This window comes from Protopterus annectens, chromosome 3.part1 (assembly GCF_019279795.1).
Source record: "Protopterus annectens isolate FY-2018-M chromosome 3.part1, PAN1.0, whole genome shotgun sequence".
In the NCBI taxonomy this organism is placed as follows: domain Eukaryota; kingdom Metazoa; phylum Chordata; order Ceratodontiformes; family Protopteridae; genus Protopterus; species Protopterus annectens.
Genome location: NC_056732.1, coordinates 1,023,697,887 through 1,023,723,342, shown reverse-complemented (window position 1 = coordinate 1,023,723,342; position 25,456 = coordinate 1,023,697,887). Strand labels below are relative to the sequence as shown.

Sequence of the window (25,456 nt, the reverse complement as noted above, 5' to 3'; positions counted from 1 at the left end):
GTATCTGAGGTTTGTTTTGCAAAGTCAGTCTGCAGTGCCGTCTTGGATTTAATAAATCTCAGACAGTCCGAACATTTTTTCCTTTATCTGTACACCACTTACCTATAAGTTTCTATTTCTTCTTTTAACTTCTAAATTCGCCATCTGATGCTTATCATAACCTATTATGTCCAAGCATAGTCAGAGTTCATTTCAGACTTCAACATACTGCTTCAGCTGTATTAGCCCATCATGTTGCCTCTTCACCAAGTTGCCTTAATTCACCTTACAGAACTTAAAGTCATAAATACCCCTAAATAACCCAGTTGACCAACAAAAAAAATTCCATAGCTTGTAAAATTTCAAGGACCAGACTAACGTCTCTAAGTGATAGCTTCTCTACCACAGCAGCTTGGGTATCACCTTTACCTCTGTCCATTTTCTGAAAGAAAACTACTTCATCCCCTAGTTTTAAGCACCACTATCATACGGTAGTATTCTAAGTTGTATGTCAAGTAAGCCACTTTTTATCAAATCTCTACCTTCTGCCTAAGGAATGAACTTGGGAAAAAGACCATCTATCAAACACCACACCTGAGCTGTCTGGTTAAGGATGTTTTTTTGATAACCTTGATGAAGAAAGCTACCTGTTTTGCAAGTCCTTATCCACAGAGCCTAAATGAGTCCTCAGGTTTGCTCTTGACAGCCACTTGCCTGTCAATCTGCAGTGAGTCTTTTCCAGATGTTGAGCTCCAGTGGTTGGCCACTTAAGTGGCATCTTTTTCCACCTTTACCTGGATAACTGACTGATTCAAGCCAACTCTGAAGAGGAGCTGAGCCAGGACCTTTGCCTACATTTCCCATTACATGATACTAAAGTCAACTTTTGGGTTTTTGTCAACCTGTAGAAGCCAAGCATGTACCAGTACTTTTCTTGGTGTGGTACTAAATACCAAGGAGTGTAGGCCTTTCTTCTCCTCAATGGATCCTTCTGACTGCCAGGAACTTTCTGAAGACCTTAAGCTGTATGCCAGTCTGCAGCTTGCTGGTATGGCTAGGTGAAAAGCCACATGAAGAAAATCTAGTAGTACCTGAAAAATCTGAGAGCAGCACAACTTTTGGGGCAGAGAAATCCATCTTCATGAAAGGGAACATTGTAGGCAAAGCTTGTAAAGCCTACTCTTTTTCTAGCCCAAAGATGTCAACTTCTTGCCTTCCTACCCCAGAGTCTTTGCATTCTAGAGTAATACTTCCCAGCCATGCCAATTTACCAACTTATCCTTCTTTATTCCTTTGCTGTCTTTTACATCTCATTTTACATTTGGTCTACCACTGGAATACTGAGTTCCACTTTCTTTTTAGCATACTCCTTCCTTCTGTTTTAAAGTTATGATAATTGAGTAGGCAGTGTTGTCCCTTTTGAACTAAAATGTAGCCTGAATGGAGCTGGTTTCTCTGCATGGGCTTCTCATCCAGCTCACAGTCCTAAGCCATTTTTCCTTGTTCACTGTTACAGCCATTCATTATGTCCCTAATCCCTAGCTTTTCTCAGCCTGCTGACTGTTGGTACAAGTACTATTTCTGAAAATGCTACTTCCATACCCCTCTCCTGGCATCTTTCTGCCACCCACCTGACTCCATCTACTACTGCATCAGCTGTCTTCTTTGACAGGCAGTTGATGCTTATTTTCACCATAGCATGCATGTACATTTCCCCAGTAATGATCCATTTGATAATCACTGCAAGCCCCAAAACTGATATCATTGATATCTGGTTTGTTCTTTTTCGCATGTAGAGATGCTTAGCCCTTGTCACTGAATCCCCCATCACCAACACCTCCTTATTTGTTCTCACATTGGCTAAACTTTCCCTTAGTTCCTGCCCCATGCCACCACACATTTTTTTTTTTTATGTAGCCTTCCTGTCTCTGCCACCCTTGTCAGTATATGTGCTGATTACTTCCCTCTCTTTGCTGTATTTAATGCCTCCTGTGCTCTTTAAGAGTTCTTCACAACTGTGTTTTTTGATGTGCATAAGCAACTGGCAAGCTATACTAATGGAGTTGAAGAGCTGAGGCACATAATTGCTGGTTGTCTCCTTTATGCCAGGGAAGCAAGGTAGACCAGTGTCTAAGAATGTGTTCCCATCCATGTGAAGCAAAGCTCATTCCTAACCATATTCGAAAGTAACTTGGACCAGTGGATAGGAAATCACAAATTTACCCCTCGTTTGGCACTTATGGCTGTAGTGGACAGGTGCAGCCTTTGAACGCTTTGTGTACAGACCTATATTGTAATCCTAAAATTCATTCAGGTATTGACACACTTGTCAGCAATATTTGGGTAAATTTGGGGTAAGCTTGGCTAGGCTTAAAATGGCTCTTAGTACAGTAGCCTAATTATCACCTGTGAACGTATATATAAAAAAGCTCTTTCTAAATGAATAGCTAAATGCATCACATTCTGGTACTACTACTGTTAACTGTGGTAGAGTATTAGTGGCCAGGTAACTGCCCATTCTACCAGGCCAACTGCCACTACTGCAAGATTCTGAAAAAAAAAATGCAAAATGGTCCTTTTTAGAACATTTGAGAGTCAGCCACTTGGACGACTTTTCACACCTTTTTCAAACCCTGCAAAGTGGAAGTAAAGTCCAAGAGCAGAGCAGGTTTTGTCTGTGCTGTTTTTAGGCATGCTGTAATCCTCAATCTGTCCTGGGTCAGGTTTCTTTTCCAGCTTCTTTAGTACTGTGTATTAGGGAATGTTACCTCAGCAGTGATCCTGTGTTGAGTATCCTACTATTGTGTGAAGGTCCTCGCCATGATTGTAGTTCTTTGAATAAAACAGCATTTGCTGCAGTAGGACCACCCACAAGCACCAGCATATCTGCTTGCCTTTGTCCATTCTGCTAGACTGTTGATGAGGATGGTTTTGTCCAGCTTTAAATGTGTGTGTTATGAGTACCAGGGTTCTGCTTGTTCTGGAGTATTGATTTCATTTTCTGTTGATGCTTTAGGTATTTAGTACTAGTGTTAATTGGTGAAAGGTATGTTACTAATATTTTCACCATTCCCCCTGCATGATGATTGAAAGTGGTAGCTGGTATAACTTGGACAACTTCTTGATCCAGAAAAAAAAAAAAAACATGAGCACAGGCTACGATCTTCTTTAGGTCCAGGTTACCAAGTCATGCTTTTCTCTGGGGGATGTTTGACTGTTCTAGTGATCACACTGGAACACTTGACAGTTGACTGCAGCTAATCTCATTTATCAAGAATGTTCTAAATCTGTGATATTTTTATTGAAAATTTTCAGATGTTCATCGTGCATACAGCTGCAGTAATCACAGATGGGTTCTCTGCCGTCAGGCGGTCCCTCAGTCGGCCGAATTCCTAAGTCTATGTCCTGCGTCAGTTGTTGTCGCTTTCTCTCCTGATGTCAGTGAGGCCGGAGTATATAAGACATTTTGTTCAAAAGAGCTCATTTTGTTTGGCTCCCCTGCACAGCAGGTGCTGAAGAAGGTGGAAGAGAAAGCAAAATCTGTCCAGACAGTCAAGGATTTCTTGCAGGTCCAGCCTCCAAGGTTTAGCAGGAACTGGCCTTCCAAGAATTGGTCCTTACCAGACACCTCCAGAGCTCCGAGAGGCAGGAATAGGCGCTCAAGAGGCAGGGGTCAATCCAGAGGTGCCTACAGGGGACGTCAGTGGCAAAATAACAACCAGCGAGGTGCAGCCACAGACCCAGCCACCACCACTTCCACAGGACAATCACAGTGACTTGGCTCTGGCACCGCCTACCAGGGAACAACTAGAAGCACCCTTAGGCGGGAAGCTAGCCTTATTTTCAATAAACTGGCATTACATTACAGGAGACAAATGGATTTTGCAGACAATAGACCAAGGTTACAGGTCTCACTTCCATACTCTACCAAGGAAGAGAGGAATGCCAAACCTTCCCCCAAATCAGAAGACAGAAGCTCTAGACCAAATAGCTCACTTACTAAGGATGAGAGCTGTAGAAAGGGTACCATCTATGGAACAAGGGCAAGGATTTTACTCCAGACTATTCCTGGTACCAAGAAAAGAAAATCAATGGAGACCTATTCTCGACCTGTCCGCTTTAAACACATACCTCATGGTTCCAAAATTCAAAATGCTGACCCTACAGCAGCTTCTTCCCATGCTGGGCAAGGAGTCTTGGCTGGTAACTCTAGATCTCAAGGAGGCATACCTGCACGTCCCCATATGACCAAATTGCAGAAGATACCTCAGATTTCTTGCAGGATCAGAGCATTATCAATTCTCAGCATTGCCCTTTGGCTTATCTACTGCGCCCAGAGTATTCACGAAATGCCTGGCATCAGTAATTGCTCATTGCAGACTTCAGGGAATTCAAATTTACCCTTACCTGGACGACTGCCTGTTACAAGCGGACAACAAAAACAAATTAACAAAAGATTTGGAAATGGTCATTCATTTACTACAAGCCCTGGGATACACAGTCAATATATAAAAGTCAAGGCTGATACCATCCCAAAGGATAACCTTCTTGGGTGCAGATCTGGACACATCAAAACAAATGGCATTCCTGACAGTAGAAAAACAGGAGCAACTCCCTCTCTACTTTATGGCATTAACAAAGCAGAACCAGCTAACAGCAAGAAAAGTCCTGCAAGCTCTCGGTTACATGGCATCCTGTATAATATTGGTTCCAAATGCCAGACTACATATGAGAAAGTTACAGTGGTACCTAAGGAATTTATGGTCTCAGCACAAGCACAGCCTAGAAACCCAAATTCCAATAATTCCATGCCTGAAGCAAGAATTCCAATGGTGGGCTCAGGCCTGTCAATTAAACAAGGGACTGCCCTTCCACAACACTCAGCCAAGCCAGGCCATCACAACAGACGCCTCAGACCTCGGTTGGGGGGCACACATGCTGGACAAGTGCACACAGGGCTTATGGACTCAAGACCAGCTGCGCCTACACATAAATCAAAAGGAAATGCTGGCAGTAAAACTGGCAATTCAAGCATTCAGACCATTTCTCCAACAGGGTCAACTGCTGATAAGGACGGACAACACCACAGTTATGTGGTACATCAACAAACAGGGAGGCACACATTCATACCCTCTATGCCGGATGGCAATGGACCTCTGGAATGTGGCCCTGAGCTTCAACATTCAGTTACAAGCAATTTTGTGCCAGGAAAAGAAAATATACTAGCAGACATCCTGAGCAGAACTACCACGGATGCTCACGAATGGATGCTGCATCCGACATCTTCAAAACCATTACAGGGAAATGGGGACTACCAGAAATAGACTTATTTGCAACCCCACACAACCACCAACTGAAAAAATTCTGCACAAGGACGTACCACCCACTTGCTTGGAAAGTGGACTCCCTATCCTTCAGTTGGAAAAACCTGACAGCATATGCATTCCCACCTCTTCCTTTGATGCACAAGGTGCTATTGAAGATCAAAGAGGACCGTCCAAGGATCATCCTGATAGCTCCAGACTGGCCAAGGCAACATTGGTACCCATTACTGAGGAGCATGTCTCGAGAACAAATATGGCCTCTACCCCTTGTTCCCCTGCTGTTAACACAGAACAACTTCAAAACCCTACATCCAAACCTGAAAACACTACAGCTGGCTGCCTGGAGCATTGCATAAGGCCAAATAACCCAGATTTATCTCAAAGGGTTAAAGACATTATCTTGGAGGCTCGCAGACCCTCAACAAGAAAAAATTATTCAGCAAAATGGAAAAGATACCTCATTTGGAGTACTGCAAAAGGAGAAAATGTGGCACTGGTAAACATAGCTAACGTCCTGGAATACTTGGCAGAGCTCTTCCACAACGGCCTGTCCTATTCTTCCATTAAGATTCATGCATCAGCTATTTCAGCAGAATACAACTTGGATCCTCCAGTCTTCTCACATCCTCTACTCAGGCAGTTTCTGAGAGGAATTAAAAACGTAAAACCACCTAGGAAGCCACCATTACTAGCATGGGACTTGAACTTTGTGCTAGAAAAGTTGACACTCCTTCCTTTCGAGCCAGCAGCAACAGCAGAATTACAGTACTTCATGGAAAACTGCTTTCCTGCTTGCAATCACTTCAGCAAGAAGGGTATCCGAGCTACAGGCATTAATGGCAGTACAGCCCTTCCTGATCTTCCATCAAGATAGTGTCCATGAGAACTAATTCTACTTTTATGCCAAAGGTGGTCTCCAGGGTATCTTTAAATCAAGCTATCCACCTACCTACATTCTTCCCCAACCCACAGAACAGGGGAGAAAGACTGTTGCATACCTTGGATGTACATAGGCAATTACGTTACTACCTGGACAGGACCAAGAGCAATAGAAAAACTGACCAGCTACTGGTAGCATATGCAACAGGAATGGAAGGAAAAGCAATTTCGAAACAGACAATCTCTAAGTGGATAGGAAATTGCGTTAGATTTTGTTATTCCTACCATGGGAAGAAAACTCCAGAAAACATCAGGCCTCACTCTACAAGGGCTACAGCCACTACCACAGCTTTTTACGAGGAGTGGCTACCAAAGACATTTTAGAGGCTGCTACTTGGAGCTCCGTGCATACATTTGCCAAGCATTATAATTTACCTTTATACTCCAGATCCCGAGCAGGTTTTGCCACTGCTGTTTTGCAAGGGATCTTAACTACACCATAATCTTATTTCTCCTCCTCCCCAGTTTGGCTATGGTATTCTACCCATTTGTAAGGACTGCAGATGCATCCTTGAAGGACATAGTACAGTTTTGTACCTACCATAAATGTAGATGTCCGATAGGCATGCATCTGCAGTCAGGATTACCCACCCTCCTTCACCTCTGTGGTACTCCTAGGGTATTTGCCCATCTTGTAGCTAGCTGGGGGAATCTATTATGGTGTATTTGTTTGTATATATGTACATACATGCTTATTTTTGGTTTGCTCTCTACTATTTGGAACCATTTGCATTTATCCAAATTTAGCCTTCCTAGAGGGCACCTGGCATCTGGGGCAAGAAACACTGAGGAAAATGGTGTCGGCTGCTGACTTTATACCCGAAGAACTGCAGCTATGACGTCGGGTGAAGTGCGACACCAGCCGAGGCCAGACCCAGACTTTGGAATCCGGCCGACCGAAGGGCTGCCTGACGACAGGACAACCCATTTGTAAGGACTGCAGATGCATGCCTATCGGACATCTACATTTATGGTAGGTACAAAACTGTACTTTCTCAACCCCCTTCAGACAAGAGACCCAGAGTGGAGGAAGATTCTCCCTCTTCTGATCAGGGATCCATTTTATCAGAGCATTCTGATGTAGAAGGAACACTCTTACTCCCCTTTTGAGGATTCGGATGCAGAGCAGTCCATTCCTTCTGCATCTCCTCCTGAGGATTTTTCCTTTGGGGAAACCTTGCACACTTTGAGGGAACACTTCCATTGGGAAGGCCAAGACTTTTCAGATTCCAAGAAAATACTTAGGGAATTTCTTTTGTTACCTCAACACAGACCTCTGGCGATACCTCCTGTTTTGGACATACTTGATGATGTTTATTCGGAGGCTTGCCTTAACCCGGATTCTCTGCCTCATGCACCAGTCAAACCTGATAGGTACTACAGAGTACCTACCTCTCATCAATTTCTCTTCAAAAGCCATAATGCTGACCCTGAAACCATTTCACAAGGCCCCAAGGGATTGAAGGCCTCCACTGCCAAGAATCCACTTCCTGCAGAAAGAGAGTCAAGATCTTTAGAAAGGTGGGGAAAAAAGGTATATACCTCGGCCACCCTAGCCATGAGGGCCTTAAATTGTCAGTTTCATATGCTTAAATATCAACAGTTCCTGTTATCACAATTAAGGAATAAAATGTCTCAACCTGAACAACCAGATTTGAAGGAGTTACAGGATATGATGCATAGTGCAGAGCAAGTGGGTAAACACACCTTACAATGTGGTTATGATGCCCTAGAGGCCTCAAGTAGAGCGGCTGCTACAGGATCAGTCATTCGCAGACATGCCTGGCTTAGGGAACAAAACTTGCCTGACCATGTGAAAGCTAAACTTCTAGATGCTCCTTTACAAAAGGATGTGCTGTTTGGTACTAATGCTGAGGAGATACTATGGAAAATGGAAGAAAAAGCAAAATCTATGCAAACTAAAGCTTTTTTACAGGTCCAACCACCACGTTTTAGCAGAAATTGGCCTTCAAAAAACTGGTCCTTTCCAGCCACTGACAAGCCCCAAAGAGGTAAATACAGACGCACAAGGGGCAGAGGACAATCACAAGGATCATATAGAGACCAACAATGGCAAACTCCAGCACCAAGAGGTGGCGAAGACTGTGCACAACAATACAGGAAGCAAACCCAATGACTCCCTCATTTCTATGCCAAGCATGTCTCAGCTGGCAGCACCTTTGGGAGGAAAGCTAGCATTATTTGCAAGCAATTGGCATATTGTCACAACAGACAAATGGATCCTGGACATTATAAACAGAGGCTACAAATTTCAATTCCACACTCTTCCAAAAATGAGAGGCATGCCAAACCTGCCACAAAATCAAAGGGCAGAGGCACAACTACAAATTTCAAAGCTCATAAGCATGAGAGCTATTCAAGAGGTACCTACTCACGAACAAGGTCAAGGTTTTTATTCAAGACTTTTTCTGGTACCAAGGAAAGGAACCGACTGGAGACCCATTTTGGACTTATCCATCCTAAACACATTTCTACTCGTACCAAAATTCAAGATGCTCACATTACAGCAGCTTCTTCCCATGCTGGGCAAGGAGTTTTGGCTGGTAACATCTGACCTCAAGGAGGCATACCTGCATGTCCCAATCAGACAAAGCTGCAGAAGATACCTCAGATTTCTTGCAGGTTCAATCCACTATCAATTCTCTGCATTGCCCTTTGGCTTATCTACTGCGCCCAGAGTAGTGCCTGGCATCAGTGATTGTCTACTGCAGACTTCAAGGGATACAAATTTACCCTTATTTGGACGACTGCCTGATCCAAGCGGACAGCAAGCACATACTTCTGGAACATCTGGCATATGTGACACGGTTACTGCATTCTCTGGGATACACAATCAACAAAGAGAAATCAAGGCTAACACCATCTCAGAAAATAACTTTCCTGGGTGCCAACTTGGACACAAACACCCAGATGGCCTACCTTACGCCAGAAAAACAGGGGCAACTAACTCAGTACTTCAAAATACTAGCAAAATGTACCAGGCTTATTGCAAGGAAAATCCTGCAGGCTCTGGGATTCATGGCATCTTGCATTCTTTTAATCCCATGTGCAAAGCTGCATATGAGGAAACTTCAAAGTTACCTAAAAAACCTATGGTCTCAACACAGTCACAGTTTGGAAACAATAATACCAATAATTCCATGTTTGCAAAAGGAATTTCTATGGTGGGCCCAAGCATGTCAAGCAAACACAGGCCTCCCATTCTGCAAGCCTCAAGCAAAGCAAGTCATCACAACAGACGGCTCAGATTACGCCTGGGGGGTGCACATGACGGACAGGTGCATTCAGGGCAAATGGTCCCAAAAGGAAAAGTACCTTCACATCAATCAAAAAGAAATGCTAGCAGTAATAAATGCAATTACAGCTTTCAAGGACTTCCTGCATCCAGGACAATTACTGATAAGAACAGACAACACCACAGTAATGTGGTACATAAACAAACAAGGAGGAACACATTCATACCCCTTGTGCAGACTAGCCATGACTCTTTGGAACTTGGCTCTGGAATGGCAAATCGAACTTCAAGCACAGTACTTGCCAGGATTGGAAAACACGCTGGCAGACAATCTAAGCAGGAATATGACAGATCCACACGAATGGAAGTTACATCCTCAGGTGTTTACAGAAATAATCCAAGCGTGGGGGAGGCCAGACATAGATCTTTTTGCCTCCCACAGGAATCATCAATTGGAAAAGTTTTGTTCAAGGACCTTTCATCCAAAGGCCTGGAGAGTGGATGCCCTTTCATTCAGTTGGGCAGCATGGACAGTTTACGCATTCCCACCTCTGCCTCTTCTGCCCAAGGTGCTTTTGAAAGCAAGAGCAGACAGACCGAAGATGATACTGATTGCTCCAGATTGGCCAAGGCAACACTGGTACCCACTCCTGAGGAGCCTAACACATACTCCTCCCTGGTCCCTGCCTCTAATGCCTCTTCTGCTGACTCAGCACAGCTACAAAACTCTTCACAGTCAGCTGAAAACACTCAATCTCGCTGCATGGAAAATTCCTTAACACCACAACAGACCCTACTCTCCAAAGAGGTGCAGGATGTCATTTTGGAGGCCAGAAGGCCATCTACTAGAAAAGCTTACTCTGCAAAATGGAAGCGGTTTTGTTCTTGGAATGAGAAAAAAGGCCAGGACCCTAGAAAACTGAACTTGCCTCAGGTATTACAGTATCTAGCTGAGCTGCTGAACAGTGGACTTTCATTTTCTTCCATAAAAATCCATGCCTCAGCCATTTCTGCAGAATTCAACACGGATCCTCCTTTATTTTCTCACCCACTCTTGCGACAGTTCCTCAGAGGGGATAAGAATATAAGACCACCAAGGAAACAACCAATACCAGCCTGGGATCTTAATTACATACTAGAAAAATTAACATTGCCTCCTTTTGAACCAGCTGCCTCAACAGATTTGCAATATTTGTCCTGGAAAACAGCCTTCCTTCTGGCTATCACTTCAGCTCGTAGAGTTTCGGAACTACAGGCCCTCATGGCGGTGCAGCCCTTTCTCATCTTCCATCAGGACAGGGTTTCCCTTCGTACCAACCCGTAATTTATGCCTAAAGTGGTATCCAGGGTAGCTTTAAATCAAGCCATACACCTACCTACCTTTTACCCCAATCCTCAAAACAAAGGGGAAAGGCTGCTACATTCTTTAGACATCCATAGGCAGCTACGTTACTATTTGGACAGAACAAAGTCCTTCAGGAAATCAGAACAACTCTTTGTGTCCTATGCTGTAGGGGCTCAAGGGAAGCCAGTTACCAAGCAGACTATTTCAAAGTGGATAGGCCACTGCATACGGTTTTGTTATTCCTATCATGGGAAATCTGTTCCTACAGGTATCAGATCACACTCCACCAGGGCCACAGCTACCTCTACAGCCTTCCTCAGAGGAGTTCCTACCAAAGATATTTTGGAGGCAGCCACTTGGAGTTCTGTACATACCTTCACAAAACACTACCCCTGCCTTTATATTCCAGAACTAGAGCAGGCTTTGCCACTGCTGTGTTGCAGGGCATTCTGGCTCAACCCAGTTCCTCCTAGTACCTACCACCCTGTGCGTAGCTTTGGGACTCTACCCATCTGTGATTACTGCAGCTGTATGCACGATGAACATAGTACAGTTTTGTACCTACCATAAATGTAGATGTTCGAGTGCTAATACAGCTGCAGTACAGGTTTCCCTCCCTCCTTCCCCACTTGGTAAAGGCATGGGGCCTAACACCCTCTTCATACAACCTGACTGGGTTATCCTTCTATGGTTTATTTGCTTGCAACTACTGATTTTGGATTATATTGCATTGCTTGTATATGCATATAAACATAATTTATGTATTGCCTTCCTTCTGGGAGCATCTGACATCTGGGGCAAGAAAGACTGAAGAACATGGCGTCGGCTGTGTCTTATATACTCCGGCCTCACTGACGTCAGGAGGGAAAGCGACAACAACCGACGCCGGACCTAGACTTTGGAATTCGGCCGACCGAGGGACCGCCTGACGGCAGAGAACCCATCTGTGATTACTGCAGCTGTATTAGCACTCGAACATCTACATTTATGGTAGGTACAAAACTGTACTTTATGATGAGTACCCCTGTACACCTGTATATTTGTAATATTAAGAGGTGTACTGCTTCACTAATCTTGTTCAAGCGTCAGTGGTTTTGATGAGTACCCTCATATAGCTGTAGTTTCAATTTAGTTTGTCATTTTCATTTGCCAGTCTCAAACTGGGCCAATTGAGAGAGTTGTTTTGAAAAAAATACATATTTTTTGTCCTCTATGAGTAGGTCTGCCATACTTGGAAGAGGGAAAAACACAGATAAACCCTATCATTTGCTTTGCCCCTCTTGTCACCTGGTTTGTGTGCTTTGCTTTTCTTTTCTTTGAACTACTTAACATGCTATCAGGTACTATGAAGAAGCTGTCAGAAATGTGCATAATTAAATAATTAAGCAAATACGTAAGCATTCCGTATCTTTTTTTTATTATGAGATTTTCCTCATTTTAGCAATCAGTATATTAACTGAAACTTTTAGTCTGGAGGTTTAAAACTCATAATGCAGTACTCAGAACAAGAAGAATAAATATTGGGTGCTTTGCATGTCATGTAATATGTATCTTACATTTTTCCTGAATCCAGTTCTTGCTCATATCCACAATATTTGTATTGGTGTAAGAGCATATAAATTATTTTGTAGGACAGCAAACAAGTGCAGTTGGAGGGCAAGCTCATTAATTTACTATTATGAGAAAGGCTTAGACTTGTTATGCTCTGTGCAGTTCTGAAATGTTACTTGAAGGGGATTGAGGAATTATTTCCTCATGATGGTTCTCCACAGAGGCTCAAGCACGTCAAAAAGTATTGTGTACTTAAAGCTAATTACTATTATCTAGATAAATGCATAAAGTTAGTCATAGGGAATACAAGGCAACTGAGTATTGTGTCCATTTACCTTGCCAGTACTCACCCTTAGACTGATCTTCCTTTTCCATAGTCATGAATATTAATTGTAAATGAGCAGTTAAGAATGTACAAAGCCAACTACTTGTGCTACTGTGACATGGAGAAAATTGGTCTGCTTCTATGTATTGCATATTACAGTGTTTTATTGTGAGATCCAAATTAGTTTCCTATATCTTATAGAAGATCAAGGACTTTTTGTGGTCTGAGGGAGGCTTACTGTCACGTAGTCTGAGAAATTACAAATTAGATTAATTTGCTTCTAATGGTCTCTTTTCACACCTTGCAGGTTGCGAAGTAAAACATTATTCTGACAGTAGAAATTAGCTGCAACTAGACAATTTCAGTGAAACGGTACTCATTTTGGGGAAAATGTGTAGAACTCAGAATGACACACTAATATTTGACAAGTCACTGTTCACAACAAAACAAATGCATAACCACTAAGGCTGGCCTCCAAGAAAGACAAACCTATATAATGCATTGGTGGATTTGCCATTCCTAATATCTAATAGGTGGTCATACATACGATCCCCAAGTCTCCTAGATGTTTTTCCTACATAAAAGCAGGGGCAGTGCTGACACAAGGCCACATGTATTGTATTGGAAGAATTACAACTGTAATTGTAATATTTGACAAGTACTCGCCAAAAACCTGATTTCCTGAGAAAGCCCTTGAATATTTGACTGTCAAGAAAAATGTGGTAAATCTTTTTGTGAAAGAACAAAAGTCATATGCAGTAACTGCCCATTTTTTACTGTCTGTAAAAGCAGTTTGGTCTTTCAAAGTCTGATGCCACTGAGTTTCTTTGTACATTTTGTGGTTTCATCCACTTTTAATTTTCTTCTGCAAGATGTATAAACAACTATTCGCCTTTCCACTCGTAACAAGCTTTATTTTTTTATTTTTTAGCAATATCCTCCAGAAAAATATGCCAGCCTCGTGTCTGATACCTGTGGTGATTATGAACATGCAGAGCAGCATAAAATAAAAGGAGCAAAATTACCTTTGGTAAGTATATTCAGTAATTCCTTTTATGACTATTAACTTTGTTGCTCTCTGCAGTCCTTGCATATTAAAACTGTTTGCAAAGACACAATTAAAATCCCTGCTTTATGGTTGTAGTTTTAAGTGGTCAGCATGTTTTCTACAGTAAGGTTTAAGAAAAATGTCTTCAGGATCTATTGCAGCTGGAAAATGTAGGTACTAACTGGCAGTGTTGTGGACTTCTAAACAGTTTGAGGAAATTGCATCCTATGCCATTTTACTGCATCAGGTCTCATTCTGGCCATAGATCTAAAAGAATGAACGACTCTTAACATTGGGTGAGTGAGTCCTCAGAACATTATATAACTGCAAAAGAAGCAGTTATACATTTCATGTAGGTCATTAATGACTGTACAGATGGCCAACATGTCGTCTTTCTCCCCTTATGTGGATTTGTGTACGTTTCTGTAGCAGTCTTCTCTGTTATGCTCCTTTCCTGGGCTGGTCTTACTCTTGCACCTCCCATCCACTGGTCTTATAGTTAGTGTGAAAAGCTAAACAAAAACATGATTTTTTTTTTATCATTAAATATGCAGCAAAGATATGGAACCTAAAAGCTGTAAATAAAAAATGCAGTTGTCTTTTCAGTAAAGTTGCATTAGAAATGTAAAATGTGACAAACTCTGCATTTTTTCACCATAGAAATGCAGCAGAGCTTTGAAAAATGGAACTATTTCACATATGCATACATTAGCATTGTTTAGGGCTCCTTATGTTGCTAATGCTGCTGTAACTTAGTCAAGTCCAACTGTACATTATTTGTGGGTCTTTAGGACAGTAGGCCTGTCTCTAGTTCCTTTTGTCCAGTGGGTTTTCATGGCAAAAATATTGGCGTGGGTTGTCATTACCTTCAGTAATTCATATTTAGCCTGATCTTTCAGCCATGAAGCTGCCCATCTTGGGTGCTCCTACATGGAATAGCTAAAGCTTCATTGAGGCACATATGATCTTGCACTGTAACTGATACCTTCTGTCAAATGTTGTAATTACGTTATTTGGATTTGTATCTTTCTGATTATCTAAGCAGCTTTGCTTTGTGAGATATTGTTTGGATTAAAAATGCTGATCCAAGTGGAGTTATTACTCCTTGACCAAAAGCAAGAAAGGATATTTGTTTAAAAGGTCTGTGCTAGCTGACTATTCCCCATTATTGCTTTAATTTGAGACACCTGTCTAGAGATTCTTCAAGTAATGTGACTCTTCCTTCTAACTTCTGAGTGCAGATATTCAAGTAGGTCAGTTTTTACAGTCCTCTTGGAGCAGTCTATAGACTTATGGATTGTGAGCAGTAAGGGAATCTTTTCATAGACTTTAGATTGTGAGAGACAGCCTGCTGCACAGAGTCTGTGAGGTCATGTATATACATTTTTCCTGTAAGCCTCCTGCAACTGCTAAATGATCTTAAGGGTCAAGCTTCGATAGGCCACAGTTGTCTTGAGTTAATGGTATTAGTAGCGCCATCTTGCTGGTAGTCAGTTTTTGGTTTCCCTTTGCAAAAGTATGTTTGTCTGTATGTTCAGTTTTCAGTGCGTCTTGCCTAGTTTGTTTTGAGTAAAGAATTTATTTATTCAGTTTCAGAAGTTTGTGGCTGACTGGCTGCTGACGTATATCAGGGTGATCCCACAAAACAGGTGCATTTTAACTGTTGGAATCAAGCCTTTTAGGAGAGATTGCTTAGATGTTGCCCTCATAAGTTAATAGTACATTTAGCTCATTTTAAAAGTGTGCAGTGAATTGTGATATTGGTGTGTCCAAGCAGAAAGGGACAATAGGACTGAAAAGGTATTGATACTTTCTCATGGAAGTCATTGCATGTGTAAATGCAGTAGTTTTAGCTAGGATACAGTTACTCTTGGTATGTTAGCACTGGAAGGTACTAATCTAAGTAGGAGATGAATAGCCAGTGGTGGTAGCTGTGTTCTCACTTAGTACTGTGTGAGCAGTCCTGGACATAGCTAAAGGCTGTAGTGTTCATTTGTAAGGCAGAGCACCTTTTACTTTGAATAATTGGTAAGTAGATGCTATAATCATTTTTTCTAACAAACTGAAACGACTCAACAAACAGTTCTATAAAGTATTACTTTGAAGTTTCTTCTGCAGTGTGTATCTTTTAGAATTTCCACATCTGAGGACATTCTATTGAGAGATAAATTCTTGTATTCTGCAGCTTTTTTCCACTTAGCATATGCCTCCTGCTGGAACATGCTATGACTTAATGCACTGAATCTGGGGATTGGCACCCTTGGCACCATCCAATCCATTTTTGTTTATTTTTGTGTTGCTCACATTATATCTCAATCCTAACATCAATCCTAAGATGGTTCCTGTATTCATGCAGTTATCACCTAAGCTACCACAGTTTTTGCTGGTGCTGTCTCTACTTCCTGAGAAATTAACACAGTATTAAAGAATATCATAAGTGTCAGAGTTAGTGTGAACTAATAAAAGAACAGGAAAAGTTTGGGGCTTATCTAACCACTAACAGGATGGCAGAATTGATGGGTGCCAGCGCATGTATCAGCACAAGAACCCCTTGTATGATTTCAAGGATGTTTTGGAGTAAAAAGAGATGTAATGTAGGGTTGAATCAGACCAGACGTCAATGAAAGCTACTTCTGTCTGTTGGCCCTACCTCTTTATGCGTTTCAAGCTGTCCCTCAGTTAAGAAGAGCTCATATACTTGTTGCAGACAGCTGATGGTCAAGGAGAGAGGGGAGGCAATTTTCTTCATTTCACTGTTGCAGTCCTCACATTTGGGTTATCTGCTTGCAGTAGCCCTTAGTCGGCCTGGTTATCAAAGTCTTGGGTCCTGCGTCGGTCGCTGTCTCATCTTCCATGACGTCGGGTAGTCAGGGGTATAAAGCATGCAGCCGATGCCATTACACCAGTCTTTCTTGCCGTGTGGTGCCCGAAGCAGAAGCAGTTAGAAAGTGCTGGTCAGCCGACTCCTGAAATTTTCATTTTCAAGTTTCAGCACCGAAGTCTTCAACTAAAGCTAAGTACCCTGTTGGGGAAACTTATTCTTGCTCTAAACCGATGTCAGTAAAAGTCAGTAGTTGTATTTCTTGTGGAAAGCAAATACCTCATAAAGATTTTCATTCGTACTGTATTCCTTGCCTAGGCCTTGACCACGATGTACCTTGCTGTCGGTTTTGTGCCTTATTTAAACAACAAACTATTCATCGTTGGTATATTTACGCTTCTAAATATTGTGGTACTCTGTTCAATTGTCCAGATATGGCTTCGGTAAGCCACCCAACTACCGACATGACAAAAAAACGCAAAGATAAAGACAGAGACAGGCCGCCTAGATCCAAAGCTGCTGACATCGCTTCTCCTAAGCTGTTCACCGGTACTCAGTGAGGCGCTTTCGCAGCCCCTGATACCCGCTACTTCAGATTCGCAGGCCTCTACTGAGACCCATTTGGAGTCTGGTATGCCATGAGATGCTTCAATTGTGGAACCTGCGGATGTCTCTACTTTGGATGGATCCGGTGCCGCTGTGCAGGCACCAGCTTCTGAGGGTGTATTCAGGCCTACTGACTTGCATATTAAACCGAAGCCATCTTCTTCTTCAAGGCCTAAAACTCGATCCATGCCTAGAAAACCGACACCCAGACCATATGGTCAGGCCCCTATGCCTAAAAAACAAATGATAAGAATAGCTGAAGACCTTATTACTCTAATCAGGGGAAGCCACCCTTCTCCCTCTAAGAGACCTAAAACTGATTTTGCTTCTGATCAGGATACTGAAATTTCTTTTTTCTCTGATGCCCAGGAGTTACCCTTATCTACCTATGAGGATTCTGATGCAGAGGATTCCATTCCCTCTGCTTCCCCTCCAGAGGATTTCTCTCTTGGTGAAACCTTGCATACTCTTAGGGAGCATTTCTGCTGGGAAAGCCAGGATTACTCTGGCTTAGGGATTTCTTACTCCTGCCACAACACAGGCCTTTAGCTATCCCCCTGTACTGGGCATTGTTGATGCCTTTTCGGAGTCTAGCTTGGCCCTGACTCTTTACCTCCTGCTCCCAGAAAACCAGATAGATGTTACAGGGTTCCTGATTCTCTCAAGTTCCTTTTTAAAAATCTTACTGCGGATCTTGAGACCATTTCACAGGGACCCAAGGGCATAAAGGCTACTGCTTTCAAAAATCCTACCCCCTCTGATAGAGATTCCAGGGCGCTGTATAGATGGGGTAAGAAGGTATACACTTCTGCAACCTTGGCCATTACGGCCTTAAATTGCCAGTTTCATATATTAAAGTATCAGCAGCATATTATTGGATTGCTTAAACAGAAAATGATTATTCCTGACTGTGCTGAAAATAAGGATTTACAGGATTTAATGCATTCTGCTGAACAAGTTGGAAAACATACTTTTGCAATGTGGTTTTGATTCACTAGAGGCATCTTGCAGGGCTGCTGTTACTGGGTCTGTACTTAGAAGGCATGCTTGGCTAAAGGAGCAATCTTTGCCAGATCATGTTAAAGCAAAATTGTTGGATGCTCCCCTAAACCAGGACCACCTGTTTAGCAACAAAGCAGAAGTACTTAAAAAGATGGAGGAAAAAGCTAAATCAATGCAAACTGTAAAGATTTCCTGTAAGTGCAGCCTCCAAGATTTAGTAGGCATTGGCCCTCTAAGAATTGGTCCTTTCCTGCCTCTTATAGGCCTTCTCAGTCCAAACCCAGAACCAGCAGAACACTTGGGCTTCAGTCCAAAGGTACGCACAGGACTAAGCAGTGGGGGGCTCCAATTTCCAAAGCAGGGATTAGTAAGACCCCCCCCCCCTCTATGGTAAACTGTCTCAATGACTTACCTTTTAAAACTTTCAAGCCCTGCTCAGCCGACTGCTCCTTTAGGGGGAAAGATTGCTCTGCAGGCAAAAAACTGGGAACACATTACCCAGGACAAATGGGTTTTAAATATAGTTTCCCAGGGATACAGATTCCACTTCCACACTTTAACAACCCCAAACGGTTGTCCAGTTATACCCCTAAATAAGTGGGCAGAGGCTCAAAAGCAAGATGTTCTTCGTGTTTCACTGTTGCAGTCATCACATTTGGGTTATCTGCTTGCAGTAGCCCTCAGTCGGCCTGATTAACAAAGTCTTGGGTCCTGCGTCGGTTGCTGTCTCTTCTTCCGTGACGTCAGGTCGTCAGGGGTATAAAACATGCTGCTGATGCCATTACATCAGTCTTTCTTGCCATGTGGTATCCAAAGCAGAAGCAGTTCGCAAGTGCTGGTCAGCCGACTCCTGAAATTTTCGTTTTCGAGTTTCAGAACCGAAGTCTTCAACTAAAAGCTAAGTTCCCCGTTGGGGAAACTTTCTTGCTCTTAACCGATGTCAGTAAAAGTAAATAATTGCATTTCTTGTGGAAAGCAAATACCTCATAAAGATTATCATTCGCACTGTATTCCTTGCCTAGGCTCTGACCACGATGTACCTTGCTGTCGGTTTTGGGCCTTATTTAAACCACAAACTATCTGTCTGTATATTTTCGCTTCTAAATATTGTGGTGCTCGGTTCAATTATCCAGATATGTCTTCGGTAAGCCACCCAACTACCGACATTCCGAAAAAATGCAAAGATAAAGACAGAGACAGGCCTCCTAGGTCCAAAGCTGCCGACAATGCTTCTCCTAAGCCAGTCGCCAGTTCGCCGGTACTCAGTGAGGTGCTTTTGCAGCCCCTGATACATGCTACTTCAGATTTGCAGGCCTCTGTTGAGACCCATTCGGAGTCCAGTATGCCGCCAGATGCTTCTATTGTGGAACCTGCGGATGTCTCTACCTTGGATGGGTCCGGAGCCGCTGTGCAGGCACCGGCTTCTGAGGGTGTATTCAGGCCCTACTGACTTGCATATTAAACCAACACCATCTTTTTCTTCATGGCCTAAAACTTGAACCATGCCTAGAAAACTGACGCCCAGACCACATGGTCAGGCCTCTATGCCTAAAAAATCTTACTTTAATCAGGGGAAGTCAACCTTCCCCCTCTAAGAGACGTAGGACTGAGTTTGCTTATGATACTTCTGACCAGGATTCTGACATTTCTGTTTCCTCTCATGACCAGGATTTACCTTTATCTACCTATGAGGATTCCGATGCTGAGGACACTAGTTCCTCTGACCCCCCCCCCACAGAGGATTTCTCTTTTGGTGAAACTTTGTATACTCTTAGGGAGCATTTTCTGTTGGGAAAGTCAGGATTACTTTGATTCTAGAAAGAGGCTTAGGGATTTCTTACTCCTGCCCCAGCACAGGCCTTTGGCTAACCCTCCGGTACTAGACATTGTTGATGATGCTTTTTCAGAATCTAGTTTGGCCCCTGACTCTCTACCTCCTGCTCCCAGAAAACCTGGTAAATATTACAGGGTTCCTAACTCTCACACAAGTTCCTTTACAAAAATCCTACTGCGGATCCTGAGACCATTTCACAGGGTCCCAAGGGCATCAAAGCTACTACGGCCATAAATCCTACCCCCTCTGATAGTGACACTAGGGTGCTGGATAGATGGGGTAAGAAGATATACACTTATGCAACTTTGGCCATTAGGACATTAAACTGCCAGTTTCATATGTTAAAGTATCAGCAGCATATTATTGGATTGCTTAAACAGAAAATGATGTTGATTCCTGATTGTGCTGAAAATAAGGATTTACATGATTTAATGCATTCTGCTGAACAAGTGGGAAAGCAATGTGGTTTTGATTCACTAGAGGCATCTTGCCAGGGCTGCAGTCAATGGGTCTTTATTTAGAAGGCATGCTTAGCTTAAGGAGCAATCCTTGCCAGATCATGTTATCGCTAAATTACTGGATGCTCCCTTAAATCAGGACCACCTCTTTGGCAATAAGGCAGAAGTTGTTCTTAAAAAGATGGAGGAAAAAGCTAAATCTATGCAAACTGTTAAAGATTTCTCCTCCAAGATTTAGTAGCCATTGGCCTTCAAAGAAATGGTGCTTTCCTGCCTCTTCCAGGCCTTCTCTGTCCAAACCCAGACCCCAGCAGAGCACCCAGGCTTCAGTCTCAAGGTATACACAGGACTAATCAGTGGGGGGGCCCCCCTCTTCCAAATCTGGGAGTAATAAAGCTCCCCCCTATGGTAAACTATCTCACTGACTTCTTTTTAAAACTTCCACTTCTCAACTGACTGCCCCTTTGGGGGGGAAAGATTGCCCTACATGCAAAAAACTGGAGCTCATTACCCAGGACAAATGAGTTTTAAATACAATGTCCCAAGGATACAGATTTCACTTCCACACGTTACCAACCCCAAACGGTTGGCCAGATCTACCCCCAAATCAGTGGGCAGAGGCTCAAAAGCAAGTACTCTCTCTCTTAAGCATAAAGGCTATTCAAACTGTACCAGAAAAGGGACAAGGTTTCTACTCAAGACTTTTCCTGGCACCCAGAAAAGACAATTCATGGCGTCCTATCCTGGACCTGTCTACTCTAAACACCTTTCTGGTGGTTCCAAAATTCAAGATGCTAACTCTTCAACAGTTGTTTCCTATGCTAGGAAAAGATGCCTGGTTGCCAACACTCGATAAAGCATACTTGCACATCCCAATCAGGGAATCTTGCAGAAGATACATACGCTTCAAAGCAGGCTACACGCATTATCAGTTCTCTGCACTGCCCTTTGGCTTATCTACTGCACCCAAGGTATTCAAAAAGTGCCTAGCCCCAGTCATTGCATTTTGCAGGCAAAGAAATATTCAAATATACCCATACCTAGATGATTGTCTAATTCAGGCAGAAAGCCAGGACATACTTTTGAATCATCTGGCCTTTGTACAAAGGGTGCTAACTTGTCTGGGGTACACCATAAACAAAAAGAAATTGCATCTGGTACCCTGTCAACAAATTATATTCCTGGGAGCAAGCTTGAATACAACTTCCCAGATGGCTTTCCTCACGCCAGAGAAACAAATTCATCTGACAACCTACTTCAAACTATTGGCCACAAAATCCCTGCTATCTGCAAGGCAAATTCTACAAGCCTTGGGGTTCATGGCCTCCTGCATTCTTCTAATTCCATATGCAAGACTGCATATGAAGAAACTACAATGGTATCTAAAAAGCCTATGGTGTCAACTTTCTCAGGATGTAGAAGCAATGATTCCTATTGTACCTTCCCTATGCCTAGAGTTTCTTTGGTGGGCAGTGGCTTGCCACCAAAACAAGGGACTATCATTCATTCTACCCCCTGCCGCCCAAACCCTAACAGACGCATCAGACTATGCATGGGGGGGCACACCTGGCAGGGAAGTGCATTCAGGGCAAATGGAACCCAAGTCAAATACACCTGCATATTAATCAAAAAGAAATGTTGGCTGTACAGAATGCTGTGACAGCCTTCAAGGACCACATTCTTCCAGGACAATTAATGGTAGACGGATAACACCACTGTCATGTGGTACATAAACAAGTAGGGAGGTACCCATTCTTACCCCCCTCTGCAGACTAGCCTTGGCATGTGGAACACAGCCTTGAGCTACCAAGTGCATCTACAAGCTCAATTTCTGCCAGGAAAACGAAATACACTGGCAGACGGATTAAGTAGAAACCTCATGGACCCACACGAGTGGAAACTGGAACCAAAGATTTTCAACATGTTGACAAACAAATGGGGGAGCCCAGCTATAGACCTGTTTGCCTCCCCCCAAAGCTACCAATTGGACAAATTTTGCACAAGGACTCCCCACAGACAAGCTTGGAAAGTGGATGGCCTGTCCTTCAGCTGGAAAAACCTATCAGTTTATGCCTTTCCTCCTCTACCTCTCCTCTCCAAAGTACTGCTCAAGATCAAACAGGACAAACCAAGGACAATACTGATTGCCCCAGACTGGCTACGCCAACACTGGTACCCCCTCTTGTGCAGTGTCACTGTTGGCCCCATGGCACCTGCCTCTGACCCCTACCCTGTTGTCTCAGCAGGAGAACCAGGATGTCCTTCATGGATGCATCTGCAGTCATAACAACTGGGTTGTCCTGTCGTCAGGCAGCCCTTCAGTCGGCCGGATTCCAAAGTCCGGGTCCGGCTTCGGCTGATGTCGCACTTCACCCGACGTCATCTCTGTTGGCCTTCTGGTATAAAGGCATCAGCCGACGCCATTTTCCTCAGTCTTTCTTGCCGCGTGGCGCCCGAAGCAGAAGCTGTTCGCAAGTGCCGGTCGGTCGGATCCAGAGATTACTTCTACCGAATACTACTTCGAAGACTTCTAAAGCTAAGTACCCCGTTGGGGACTCTTTCTTGCCTCAGCCGATGTCAGAAAAAGTTAATAATTGTTTAACCTGTGGGAAACAAATACCTCATAAGGATTTCCACTCTTACTGTCTGCCTTGTTTAGGCCCAGCCCACGTAGCAGCCTGTTCGGCCTGTGCTTCTTTCAACCGACGACGCTTAGGCGTCGGTCGGAGTTTGCTGAACAGTTTTCGGTTCTGATTTTGCGTATATTATGCCGTCGGATCCTCCGACTACCCAAACTGCTAAAACGCAAAGATAAAGACCGACACTCATGTCCGCGGTTTCGGCCGAAACCATGGTTAAGCAAACCGCGAGTGTCTCGGTTTCGGCCGAAACCGAGAAAGCTGATCAAAATACAGCAGAATCTATCACTACCACTGAGGGCCCTGCTACTTCTCTTGAATCGGCCTCAGAAATTTTATCCACTACGGTGGTTGCCACTGACTTATCAGACACCATTCCCTTGGATGTGTCTACCCCAGCATGTGGTGCTGCTAGGCCTCCAGCAGCCATGTCCATTAAGGCCTTTGCCAGGGCCAAAGCAGCCAAAACTACTAGAACAGTGCCTGCTAAACCCACTACAACACGGCCCTCTTCTAGTTCACAAATGCTTACCCTGGCAGAAGATTTAATTTCATTAATTAGGGGATCTCAATCTCACCCAGACAGGGCCTCTCAGCCCCCAGAGAAGAGACCTAGGGCAGAGCCCCCCGAGCCTGTGTCCTCTGATGATTCTGCTGTTGAATCAGACATAACAGACCAGCCAGAGGTTCCTTTCTCCAATTTTGAAGACTCAGATGCTGAAGAATCCATTCCAGCTGCCTCCCCACCAGAAGAATTTTCCTTTGGGGAAACCTTACATGCCATGCGAGAGCAGTTCCAATGGCAGCAGCAGGATTTCTCAGACTCCAGAAAAAGACTTAGAACCTTCCTGCACCTTCCACAACACAGGCCCTTAGCTATACCTCCTGTGCTCTCTGTAGTGGATGATGCCTTCAATGATGTCTGCTCTGCACCAGATTCTTTACCTCCAGCCCCTTCCAAACCAGACAGATTTTACAGGGTACCAGACACTCATCACCACCTTTACAAGGCCCCTCTTGCAGACCCAGAAACTATATCCCAGGGTCCCAAGGCAGTAGCCGCGACCACAGCTAAAAACCCTATTCCTTCTGAAAGGGAAGCCAGGTCTTTAGACAGATGGGGCAAAAAGGTTTACACTTCAGCTACTCTCTCAGCTAGAGCTTTAAACTGTCAGTTTCACATGATACAATACCAAGAGTTTATGCTTGATCAGTTAACGAAAAAGCTATCCTCTGATGAATCAATTGATAAGAAATATGTATTAGAAATGGTAAATGGTAAATAACATACAACAGGTTAGTAACCATTCCTTAAAATGTGGCTATGATGCACTGGAAGCTTCATTTAGATCAGCCATGACTGGCACAGTGATAAGAAGGCATGCATGGCTAAAGGAACAAGCCTTACCGGATCATGTTAAAGCTAAGTTATTAGATGCTCCTATGGATAAGACCAGCTTGTTTGGTACACCTGCCCAGCAGGTAATGAAGAAAATGGAAGAAAAGGCAAAATCTGTTCAAACGGTTAAAGATTTCTTGCAGGTCCAACCCCCAAGGTTTAGCAGGAACTGGCCTGCCAAAAATTGGTCCTTTCCTGACTCCACAAGATCCCAAAGGGGCATGAATAGACGTTCCAGAGGCAGAAACCAATCCAGAGGAGGTGCCTACAGAGGACGACAGTGGCAAGGTAACAACAGAGGCACAGACACAACCACTGCCACTACAACAACACAGCCACAGTGACTTAACTCTAAATCCGCCTACCAGGGAACAACTAGCAGCTCCATTAGGCGGCAAATTAACCTTATTTTCAAAGAACTGGCACTATATCACAAAAGACAAGTGGATTTTACAAACCATAGATCAAGGTTACCGGTTCCACTTCCACACTTTACCAGTCAAAAGAGGAATGCCAAATCTACCTCCAAATCAAAAACAGAGGCTCTACAACAGATAATGCAGTTAGCAAACATGAGGGCTGTGGAAAGAGTGCCAACAACAGAACAAGGAAAGGGATTCTACTCAAGACTATTCCTAGTTCCAAGAAAGGAAAAAGTTGGAGACCTATCCTCGACCTGTCCACCTTAAATACATACATCATTGTCCCAAAATTCAAAATGCTGACCCTACAGCAACTTCTTCCCATGCTGGGCAAGGAGTGTTGGCTGGTAACTCTAGATCTCAAGGAGGCATACCTGCACGTCCCCATTCGACCAATCTGCAGAAGATACCTCAGATTTCTTGCAGGATCAGAGCATTATCAATTCTCAGCATTGCCCTTTGGCTTATCTACTGTGCCCAGAGTATTCACAAAATGCCTGGCATCAGT

General features: G+C 43.4%; 1 protein-coding gene across 2 annotated transcripts in view; it reads left to right on the top strand.

The window, feature by feature from the left end:
- Positions 1–25,456, top strand: part of RNMT (RNA guanine-7 methyltransferase) — a 638,341-nt gene that overhangs the window by 490,197 nt on the left and 122,688 nt on the right. For both annotated transcript variants that reach the window (XM_044067181.1, XM_044067182.1), the window contains exon 9: positions 13,651–13,749. In XM_044067181.1, the coding sequence (XP_043923116.1) occupies positions 13,651–13,749 (99 nt within the window). The remainder of the gene's footprint in view (positions 1–13,650; positions 13,750–25,456) is intronic.